We start from the raw sequence: 12,288 nt of genomic DNA, 5'->3' as shown, positions 1-12,288 counted from the left end.
GTAGGTTCTATATTTTTGTGTGACTAACCTAAAAAAAATAAAAAGCATGCACTGATCGCCTCAAACAACCAATGCTCATTACACAGGCAAAATCATCCTTCAGGCGCTCTTCTGACCGGCGTTTCATGTTTCCATCTATTTATTTTTACTTTCATTGTTCCCGGACAAGTGATAGAAACATCTGATGTATGCACGTGTGTGTGTGTGTGTGTGTGTGTGTGTGTGTGTGTGAGAGAGAGAGAGAAAAGTTGCATGGTAGAAGTAACATGTCTGCCATCTAGTGAGTGTCAAGCTGCACTACATGTTACCTGGAGGTCAGAGACCCTGAAAACACACCATTACTTTTAAGGGGCTATTTGTAAGTTTTCTCTGCTGCAGAACGGGTGGTGGTGATTGTCGCTTGGCAAGAGCTTTAGCCATCGATGTGTTTATTAAACAAGTGGTTATAATACACCCTCTGAACACCACTACGTCTTCAGGGCAGATTGTAGGCTACAGAAAGCTGGTTAGCGTGCCAACTTCAGTAGAAGAAAAGACATGATAGAGACAAGAGCTAACAAGTACAAGCATAAATATTATATAACATTAATTAGCTGCTTCAGTTTCAGGGTCCTGGCATTAGTTCACTGCCACATTGTCGTGGCTCACTGGGACGCTTAAATATCCACAGTCATAGTTAATGCCACTGGTAACACCTGTGCGAAGCTATGGTTAACACTGTCTTTCACCTGTGAGCAATATGTTATTTTCAAACTTCAGAGATTTTCTCTACAGCACAACAGCCAGCAGTTATTGGTGTATTTTATGCAATTATTTTTGATTAATAATTGTTTTATGAGTGATTGCATACAGAAGAAGTTCTGTTATACTTTAATAGCAATCCTAAAAATATAGGCCGACAGGCAGTATGCAGCACCCAGTGACCAACTCTAATAATGATTGTGTTGATTTGCTCAAGCGCAGTAACAGGAGCAGTGTGGCAAGCTGGTGAGGAAAAACACCTGAAGGCTTTTTAACTGGAAATGAAAGAAACCTCAGGAATGATGAAATCGACGTGAGAGGGACTCCATTTCTAATGCTGCACATACAGGAAATGTACTTTCTATTTGTATTTGGCTTTGACTGTATTTAGAATAAGGTTGTTTAATTAGTTGCTGTTTCAGCCGTGTAACATGTACAGCCGTATGATTGCTGGTGTTCTCTGAATGTCCAGATGGGGGCGACGTGGCCTGAGCTGAGCTGTATCCAGCATCAAGCAGCCCAGGCCCATGCCATGCTTTTTCAAAGTGCCCCACCTTCAGATTCTCTTACCTGGAGCCATCCAAGTCTTCATGTCCCTCAGACTCTCCAAGCGCAGGCCAAGACCCACTTCGTTTCCTCTTCCATCACTTCACCAGCAAATCATAGGCTACCAGATGTTTCATATCCTGCTGCTCTTCTACAGATGATGTTTCAAACACTGAAATATAAAGACAAATACAAACTGCTCACAGTGAGTTGATTGATGGGGAAATAATTTTATGAACTGTTATTTACAGAGACACTGGGCACTTACTTGATACATGACTTAAACAATTCATTAATCATCACAATTGTCCTTGATTAATTTTCATTTGATTGACACTATAACATGCATATCAACAAACAGGCATGCGCACACGCACACACACACGCACACGCACACACACACACACACACACACACACAGCCTTTGCAGGTCAGTAAATTTCATAAACATTGAATGACACAAAGGCGATCAGCAGCTGTGAGCTACTCATGAACTTTTCCAATCTTTCCACCTTTAGTGCAGAATTTTCACTATGGGAAAACAAGGGGAAGACAGTGTCAAGTTTCCTCAAAATACATTCAACAGTGTAAGTGCAAGTTATTTCAGTTTTACAAAGGCAATCTGGGGATAACTTCTCTGTATTGATGGACACCATAGGAGTCACTCACACTGTGGCTGACACAGATAACTTTGGACAAGCCTGCTGGACAAAACCTCTGATCAGATATTTTCGACAGTCAAAACAGCACCACTTACATAATCAAATTCTGACTGTCACAGGAGAAGAAACAAACAAAACAGCTCAAAAGTCTAAACCATGGGGTTTTGCATTGCCCTGCTAATATTATCGTATTAGGTGTGAAGGAAAGATAAGCACGCACGCCTGTCAACAGTCTCTCCAGTATAAATAAAGGTGGACATGCAGGCATGAGTCATGATGGAGCCCAGGGGAGGAGGACGGAAGAGGCAGGCGGGCCTGACCGGAGCAGCAGATGGAAACGGGTGTAATCACAAAGAAGAGGGCAGGAAACAACTGAAGCCGAAAACAGAAATCCACACTTTACATTTGCTTTTGAACCTCTGATTTTCCATGTCCACATTCAGAACACACATTTTTTTTTGTTATACCTGCATGCACTGCTGAGCACAGCTCCACTCAGCACAGTCATTCAGAGCTGAGCATTTCTAGATCATACAGTGTAGAGTTTTTTCTGTCTGACAAAGAGAGAAAGAGGGGGTTGGGGAGAGAACGTTATACCAGATATAACCTCTCACCCTACAGCACATATACGTTACCATGACAAGAAGTCACCGGGGCAATTAAAGGCAGAGAGGGGAGAGAGATAGAGACAAAAGGCACACTGCCTTGCCTGCAGCAGGGAGAATTTATATTTAGGAGTATGTAGAGTACATCTCTTCTGGTTCATCCAAACAGTGCTGGATGCTGTTGAGGTCAGGGCTCTGTGAAGGCCCGAAAAGTTCCTCCACACAAAACTATTTCTTTTTGGGTCAGGCTTTGTGGACAGGAAAGGACCTTCCCCAAACTGTTCTTACAGTCTGAAGCAGGCTATTGTCTAAAATATAATTGTGTATACTAGTCTAATAACATTTCCCTTGTGAAACTAACAGGCCTGTCCCAAACCATGAAAATAGGCCCCAAACTAAAAGTAAAGAAAGTATGAGCAGAAAGAGCATACCTTTGGCCACATAGATAGATGTGCCCTCATAGTTCCCCACTGATCATCAATTTCTGTTTCATAGCCAACACATACACAAACACACACATACACAGACACACACACAAACAGGGCCCTGGAGACAAACAGTGGTCTGTCAGTTGGTGAATGGATCTATCCATGTGGAACTGAGGGTGAGCAGATCTCGATTAGAGGGAGGGAAAGTAGGGGGAAATATGGATGTGACGGAAATTAGTTATTAGCAATGTTTTGGATGACAGCCCACTCAATGCGATATACTGTGCATGTGTGTGTATGTATACAGTGGGTATAGCAGGGGTTGGGGGGTGGGGTGGTTTGCCAAAATTGCAGTAATCTCCCTCCAGCTCCTCTGCCTGCATCTGGGGCGTGTACTGCTGTTAGAAAAAAACTCCCAGTCCTGCAACTCCTGCAGCTCTGGAGAGGCAGTCTTGATTTTCAGTCAGAGGACACTCATCGTCAGTCTGCACAGAGCAGCTTTCTCTCCCTCTGTCTCTCTCTGTCCCTCCCTCAGACGCCCCCACATTCACTCTCCCCTTTTCGCTCTGTCCGTCTCAACCACAGCATCTCTTTTCTTTCCTCTTCTGGACACACGACAATCATGTCCGCAAACGGCGCCGACGGGGACCTGCTGCAGATCCCACTGGGACTCATCAACAGCATCGGGAAGTATCTGACGGCGGAGACCTTCGGCTTCAAGATCAACGCCTCGGCCAGCAGCCTGAAGAAGAAGCAGACCTGGACCCTGGAGCAGACCGGGGAGGACGGCAGCGTCGTGTTCCTCCTCTCACACCTGGGCCGCTACCTTGCCACGGACAAAGACGGCAACGTTACCGCGGACAGCGAGACGCGCGGCCGGGACTGCCGCTTCGTTATCACCGCGCACGAGGACGGGCGGTGGTCGCTTCAGTCCGAACCTTACGGTCGGTTCCTCGGCGGCAGCGAGGACCGGATCACGTGTTTTGCGCAAACGGCCTCACCGGCGGAGAGATGGAGTGTGCACCTGGCTGTGCATCCGCAGGTCAACTTGTACAGCTTTGCGCGCAAACGCTTCGCCCACCTGAGCGTCCAAGGGGGCCCGCAGGAGGTGTCAATAGACCGGGATGTCCCATGGGGGGTCGACTCGCTTGTGACACTGGTCTACCGTGATCAACGCTACCACCTCGAGACCTCCGATAATCGCTTCCTTCGCAACGATGGCAGCCTGTCCACCAAAACGGACAAGGATACCGGCTATATGCTGGAGTTCCGCTCCGGAAAAGTGGCATTCCGCGACTGCAACGGGCGCTACCTGGCCCCCGTGGGTCCCACCGGCACAATGAAGTCTGGGAAGAGCACCCGGGTCGGGAAGGATGAACTGTTTGGCCTGGAGCGCAGCCACGCGCAGGTCGTGCTGACTGCAGGCAACGAGAGAAACGTCTCCACGAGGCAAGGTGAGGCTCTGCAGCCACACAGAGCCACGGGGGGGGGGGGGGGAGAAAAAAAATCATATTTCACCATACTGATGAAGTCACTGCATAACTGTGCACACACCACGAGCAGCTGTTGCATGATTCTTGTGTGTGTGTGTGTGTGTGAGGGGGGCGGGGGGGGATGATAGGCTTCTTCATTTTCCTCACACCATGTGTTTTTCATTATCATGCTCTCACTTTCTCCCCCCCATCCCTCCTCCCCATTCTCCCTCCCTCCTTTTGGCCAGTGTCTGCCTAGCTTAACATTTTTCCTGCAGTAATTCTACCCCTGCATTGTGGCTGCTGGTTCAGGGTCAGCTTCAGTCTACAGTTATCCATCATCCTTACCTCAGAATAGACTGAGAGTAAGACAGAAAACGAGGAGGGATTTGTTAAAGAGACAAAAGGGATAAAATGGAGGAGAAGCAGAGAAAACAGGCCACAAAAAAGGGAGGTGTGACTCAGACAGTCCTGCTGAATGTGTGTCTTGATGCCACATGAAACCTCTTTGTCTTGTTGCCACTCAGTCTCATTTTGTGCTGCCATGTGCATGGGAGTGATCATTGACAGTAGTTCATCCATGTAGTCAATGTACTAATATACTTTAATGTATGTAGAAATGGCGTGTGTGTGTGTGCGTGTGTGTGTGTGTGTGCGCTTGCATTCCAGGGGAGATGGACTGTGGAAGACGGAAGATCTTTGTTTGAATAAGGGCGCTGACTTGTGACCTGGTCTTTCATTGAAGTGGTCATAATGGTAGACTGAGGGCTAACACATCCATTAGGGCAAAGAGATGGTGTATGTTCAACCTTCACAATTTTTCTCTCTTTCTAAAACGGACCATATGCGCTTTTAACATTTAGTCCAGTAAATCCGAATGGGACAGTAGGCTCAGTGTCGGCATGTATGGGCATTTTGTCAGCCAGAGGATTGATGGTTAAAATTAGGTTTTGGTGTCAGTCCTTTATTGAGTAGCAAGATGTTTTTTTCTTAACTCTGTTGTGAGGAAGTTCACAGCTGTTTTAAGTCGTTCAAGAGGAATAAAATAAAGCCTCATGTCAAGTCTCATGTCCTTGAAGGAAAGTCTTTATAAGCAAATAGCAGGTTCGGATCAAAGTCTTTCAGTTGTATGATTTGAATGTTTTCATTTTAAAGCTGTGTTAAAGCTGCACTAATTTGCATAATTATATAACTATAACTATATTTATATAATTGCTTGTATGTGTGCTTGTAATCTAAAAGTGGCCGCTCATAGTGACAAACAGAGACACAGTATTCTCACTGCAGTTCCCCTCAGCTCTTCAGGCGGTTTTTGTGTCTTTAAGCTCATTGTTTTGGCTTTGTAAAGTCCTCAACTTTACTGTTTTGGTTCATTCTCAGTTCTCACTGCTCTCAGCAACTTAATTTTCAGCATCAGCACCAGCTCCTGTCAGCAAAAAAACGCTCTATAAACCCTCTGTACAGACAGTCAAAGGTAGCAACTACCTGGTGAGGAGAGTGATTATTGGACTTAAGACTCCTCAGGTGGCCAGAAACGAGACTCCAAACAAACGCCAATGTTGCTCCGTGTCTGCTAGATGTGTAAATAGGCAACGATTTGCTAACACGGGGGACTTAAGTTATGTGTGTTTGAGTCTCAAGTGTGAAGCTTTGGAAAATCACCATAGAAGAAGCATTTCTCCACAGTATCCTTATTAGACCAGAATGCAATTCAGCCACAGCCTTTTTGACTAATGAGTGCAACTCTCATATTTTCTCATTTGGGTAGATTTGCTTCCTTGCTGCTTACTCTGCTATTATCACCATGCTCTTTTGTTCCTCTCACCTTGGCACATCCCGTGTGGGTGGGATAATACAACAAATCCGTGTGGCCACACCCCTACCCGCCGGGCACAGAAAGTTTAGCTGTCCTGTCCCTTTAAGAGTCTGTCTGAGAGACTTCATGAATTAGAGGGTAGCGGAGTTTCAGACGGAAAACCTCCAGAGACAAATGAAAGCTGACAGCAGACTGCCCCACTTTTCTAGGCATGGACCTGTCAGCCAATCAGGACGAGGAAGGGGACCAGGAAGTCTTCCAGATGGAGATGAGTCGTGAGGACAGGAAGTGTGCCTTCAGAACCGCTGCTGGAAAATACTGGACCCTGACAGCAAGTGGAGGACTGCAGTGCACTGCCTCCACCAAGTAAACACATGCACGTTGTATATCCCGTTTTAGTTCACACACAACAATCCCTCACAGTCTGTACATTGAGTTCGTTAATGTGTGTGTCACAGATCGGCCAACAGCTACTTTGAACTGGAGTGGCGTGACGGTCGTGTGTGTGTGCGTGCGGCTAACGGCAAGTATGTGATCGCCAAGAAAAACGGGCAGCTGGCTGCTACTGTTGACAACGCAGGTCAGTGATGTTTCTGAACTGATGGGAAATCACTTACGAGGGGCAAGAGTGGATAACCAGTGCTCTCAATGATGCAACCAAGGAGTTTTCATGAGCATATACTTTTTGAGAGCATTGTAACATTGTTAATTTCACTTTAATTTGATGCAATATCAGGTTTTTTTTTTTAGGTCAAGTGTCAGAGCTTCTTCTTGACTAGGGAAACAAAACCCAGATCAGTTTTACACGACCCTAATCAGTCTGTCTGTTCAGGGGAGGCTGAACAGTTCCTGATGAAGCTGATCAACCGCCCAATCATCGTCCTTCGCGGTGAGCATGGTTTCATCGGGGCTCGTAAAGCTGGAATGGCGACCCTGGACTCTAACCGAGCATCCTATGATGTTTTCCAGCTGGAGTTCCACAACGGTGCTTACTCCCTTAAAGGTGAGCAATCGTTTAATAAATACAAAAAAAATTATATTACAGAACTGATGTGGTGTCCTTACATGTTTTTCTGCAAGTCATGGAGTTCACATGACTGCTGGCCTAAAGGCTTAGAGTAAAGCCCAATGTACTAACTATATTTTTATCAACCTGATGGCTTTTGGCTGTTTTTGATTGTAGAAAAGTAAGAAACAATGCAACAGCAGAGTTTTTCATGGCCGAAAATTAGGCGGAGGTGGTACATTGCTGTAGTGGCGTACAGCCACAATTGCAGTTACAAAACATCAAATCCACAGAGTACAGAGAAAACAAGTAGGTCTACTAGAATAACATTTTATATCCAAAAGGTCAAAGGTCAACTTGACTGTGACATCATGATGGGGAGATTGTGACCGTAGTTCCTGCAACTTGAATGGTTGGTGCCAACCGAACAACTGCCAGACAGTAATTCTAGTTTAATGCAAGAAACTGCATCAAATTGCATTATCCTGTGTATATAAAATCCTGTGGTGAAATTAAATGTAGTGATGTTTGCTGTGGGCTTTTAAAACAGTGCTCACCACAGCCTTGTTTGACTCCACTCTGCTTTAGAGAAAGTCAATATTAAAAATATCTAATGGGAATAATATCATTACTACGTATATGGGTCAGCTACTGTCCTGTTAACATTTCAACCAGCACGAGGCCTGAACAATGAATCGATATTATCTATTAACTTTCATTTCCATGATGAAATTGGGATATTGTAATGTTGATAAGCAAATTGTATTGTAAATTCTGAAACATTTAAATGAAGATTATGTGAAAAGATATTTTCATCTCACCCTGACCTTTAACAAGTGATTCTACACACATAAACATACATCACCAAACTTTATAAGTACAGTGTGTGAGTTGGGCTACATTAAGTGTGTGTTGTTTGTGCAGATTCCCAGGGCAAGTATTGGTGTGTTGGAGACGACACAGCGGTGGTATGCAGCAGTGCCACACCTGTCCAGTTCCTGTTTGAGTTCTGTGACCTTAACAAGATGGCTATTCGTGCACTGGGGGGGAAGTACCTTAAAGGAGACCATGCTGGGGGTCTAAAGGCCACCGTCGACTCCCTGGACAGCGCCACCCTCTGGGAATACTGAGAAAGCACAGCCGGACTTCACCAATATCTGACACAATGCTTCAAACTATTGATAGATACTGTAGGTAGCTGTTTGGGTTTTTTTTTTTTTTTTTGCATATGTGTGTGCGCCTGCGTGTGTGTGTAATTGTGAATTTGTCTGGATGGATGTGTGGTTGAAACTGAAGCTGATAAACTGGAAGTCATGGCACCAAAGCACTACAGGTGTTTTATTTTTTATTCTTTTTTCTTTCTTAATCATTATCTCTTCTTACTGGGCTTTTTACTGGAGGTTTGAATTTAAAATTGCTCGCTGTTCTGATGTGTTTAATGAATGAATCATAGTGTGGTTGCACATTAAATGTTTCAGATCCAGTCAAACTTACGCAAGATATACCTGATAAATGTCAGGACGATTACTGTTGTTAGTCGTGCCTCTCTGTGGTGACTACTGGTATAACGAACATGTACAATGCTATAACTCATAATTCACAATATCTAACCTTCTCCTGTTAAATGTCCTGCTGGCTCTGCTGTTTTCATCTCCTGTTCTCTTTTAAACTATAAACCATAAAGAACATTAGATAAAGGGATGTAACTGGTTAACATGTTTCTGCTGTAAATAATGCTTTATTTGTCACTGAATGCTTCAAAAACATAGTAACAATGGAAACTTTGAATGCAAAAGTGTGTTGAGGCTGCGAGAAGAAAAATGGGACATGGCTGGCAGATCTCACATGTTTTTTGCCTGCACACTCTCCATTTTTCCCTCTTTAGTCTTCAATGTGCAGGCAGACAAAATCCGTACATAGACTTGCTTCATCTTCAGAAAGTAGTCAGTGGTCAAAGGTTTTCTTTTAAGACTAGATCCAGTCAGCCCTCTCTGGGTCCTCCTAAGGTTTTAAATTTACAATATATGTGAGGAGGAAATAAATGAAAGGAGAGGACGAGTTAAAGGAGCTTTGAAACATACTGATTGACTGAAGGAGCGTTTTTAGACCATTTCTGTTAAAAAAATAAAGAAATGAAAGGGAGGTTGTGAATAGGGCCTAGTTACTGCACACTAAACACTTAAATGCACATAAATGCAGTAGACTGTATACAAATATGCCATCATAGATACAATATCTCCAACTATGAATAGTCAGTGACTCAAAATCTGCACAATAATGTAGTGTCTATTTGAAAAAAGTTAAAAGCACATGTCTGTTGTGATGACTTGTCTGCCTTAGATTGGGTGCTGCTGCTGGTGTGTAAACACAATGATAGAGTCAGTCATCTCTCTGGCTATTATTGTGGCTGTGCCTTCCATAGAGCATCAGTCCTTACAGCCTTTTCTTTTTCATGTTCTTACATTTGAACTGAACTGAGTAAAAAACCCCAATAAAGTTTTCCCTCTTAACAGTGGACCTGCTCCTTTACTCTCTCTTTCTTTCAATCAACAGATTGTTCTTACCTCTGTGCACATAAATGTAATACACCAGACAACACCACAGACTTTGCCATCAACTCTCCCAAAGAAATAGTTTAGAAGAAAACTGTGGCCATTTTTACGTGGATTATCCAAAGTAATGGGGCGCCACTCTTTCTAGACATGTAACATTTCAAAGCTGTGGGCAGCACAAACAAAAATTCAATTTACCTCCATATACTGAGGTGATGGCAAAAATCCGAGAGGCTAATATCTTTAAACTTAATTCAAGACTGTTATAGTGCAACAAATAAAATTTGGATCAACATAAAACTTTGTACGGATATCAAGGTCCCTAAAGGACAAAGCTGACTGACTTTGCTGATCCCATGACCTGTAATAACTTTGGTGATGCCTTAATCTTTCATGTAGTGCCATCACCAGGTCAGAATTTTAATTTGTCCAATACTTTAGTTTATGACAAAATACCTGCAAAGCTAATGCCTTCCCCATCAGCCTCAGCTGTAATAAATAAATAATCATGATTGTTTAAAGTCTAAAACTTTTCAATCCATCAGCATCATTTGTGCCCTAGAGCTCCATTGTTGTCCAGAGGTTGTTAAAACACATAAATGAGCCACACTGCTGCACTGGGTGTCAATTTCCTTCCCTTTGAAATTGAAGAGGTAATGACCATGTCATGGATTCAATTTAGCAAATTGTCATAGTTATTCAAATGCGGCAACCATTTTGTTATGCTAAGAAAAAAAATCCACTGTCATGATTTCTGCAAATGCTGTTGTGTGTGGGTGAAGGAAGAAATTCACCTGAATCATGTCCCCTTGAGATTTCACTGAGCCAAAACTGTACAGGAGAAAGGAAGACAAGGGCAGAGGGAGGTAACCTACTCTACATTCTCTGTCCTTCTGCAGAGAAAACTCAGCTCTTCTCCTCTTTGGAAAATTGCTCAGTCACTCTACTGTGTGCTTAACTTTAAATGTGTGTTCTGATACAGACACAGACAGGAACAGACCAACAGACATCCCTCATCCTCCACTACAGGATCTCTGCATGTTGCCATGGTAACAGGTAATGGCAGGGATGGGGCTTGAGGGGGATGAATGTTCGGAGATGTAACAGACAGACACACATAGATAAATAATCTCAATAAACCTTGTAATACTCTAAGTCAAGCAGTCACACAACTAAAGAAACAGTTTCTTTGACCCTTAAGACACTGAGTGAGTGAAAGAAGGCTTAGTAAATGAAAACCACAAGATATCACAGACATGTGATAGTCCCTAAACGAATTGAAGCTCCTACTGTGCTCACACTAATACAATAATACTCCCATTCTCACGTCTTTTCAGGCAGTCTGTGTTTGTGTGTTGTGTGTGCAAAATCATCCGTAAGAGAAAACACATGGCAGGCTGTTGCCAAATCTGTCTGTTGCCAAAAGCTAATATGTCTCTTGAGTGGAAGAAGGAGAGAATAATAAGCAGGGGAGAGACAGAGCTGGAAATGAATGAGGTGGAATATAAAAAGAGAAGATTTTGCTGAACATGAGAAATAGGACAGAAGAGAGGAGAAACCTGAGTCAGTCAGTGTTATGAGTCTGTGACAGCACTTAAACAGGAAGAGAAGAGCTTATTCAAACTCTCCTTGCAGGAGGATATTGTTGATTTTCAGTGAAAGCCATGTATGAATCTACAGTTTGGGTAGTACTGAATTTTTCCCATAAACTAAAGGATTAAATATTCCTTCATGAGTTGAGAAAAGTCTCCTTCCTCGCAGGCTAAATTAACCATTTAATAAAGAGACTCAACAACCACACTAGCAGCTCTGTGAGGCTGTACTTTGTCCCAGCGGTTCAGTATCCTAACATGTTCACTATGACAACGCTAACATGCTGATATATGATATTTAAATGTATATTTATTCATTTAGGACCTGATTTTTTCCCAAGAGATATACAAATGAAATACAATCCAGCCACAGTAAATGAAGGAGAAGCCTATGAGAATAAGTGCTGCAAAGTGCCACCAGGCTGCAGTTGCATGAAGTAACACGTTATGTAACATGACAAGTGCCAAGCCATGTTTCAATCTGTACCAACGTGGTGGACCAACTGAGTGACCAACATTGCCATCCCTAGAGCCTAGAACCCATAAAGGAAAACTGAATCCTTCATGCATCTTCACTGCTGTTAAAGACCACATCTCATGGGCTTATGTACTCAAACACATTATGTATGAAAGGCTCCCATATTTCCCACTGTTTTATATGAAGTTTTGATATATATGAGAAAATACATTTGGTTTTAAGCACCAAAAAACACTTCTATAGCTTGAAACCTCCTGTCTCATGCCTCTCTCTGAAGCTCTAGCAAGAACAGGGCGTTTTGTGTATCTTTCTAGCTCTGTGACAGCAGACATTTTGATTTGTCACATTAGGAAAAGAACCGGCTTTAATAATAGTAACCAGTAACCAGTA

The 12,288-nt window shown here is 43.2% G+C and overlaps 1 protein-coding gene across 1 annotated transcript; it reads left to right on the top strand.

Annotated features, from left to right (window-relative positions):
• The first annotated feature begins 3,450 nt into the window (after nucleotides 1-3,450).
• LOC130166984 (fascin-like) lies at nucleotides 3,451-9,791 on the top strand. The gene is made up of 5 exons (XM_056372868.1): nucleotides 3,451-4,436; nucleotides 6,480-6,636; nucleotides 6,729-6,850; nucleotides 7,103-7,273; nucleotides 8,201-9,791. Exons 1-5 carry the CDS (start codon nucleotides 3,605-3,607, stop codon nucleotides 8,404-8,406), a joined length of 1,488 nt encoding a protein of 495 aa, XP_056228843.1. The 5' UTR covers nucleotides 3,451-3,604; the 3' UTR covers nucleotides 8,407-9,791.
• Nucleotides 9,792-12,288: the final 2,497 nt, after the last annotated feature.

This window comes from Seriola aureovittata, chromosome 3, assembly GCF_021018895.1.
Source record: "Seriola aureovittata isolate HTS-2021-v1 ecotype China chromosome 3, ASM2101889v1, whole genome shotgun sequence".
Taxonomy (NCBI): domain Eukaryota; kingdom Metazoa; phylum Chordata; class Actinopteri; order Carangiformes; family Carangidae; genus Seriola; species Seriola aureovittata.
Note: the sequence above shows the minus strand (reverse complement) of the source record. Positions and strands in the feature narration are given on the sequence as shown.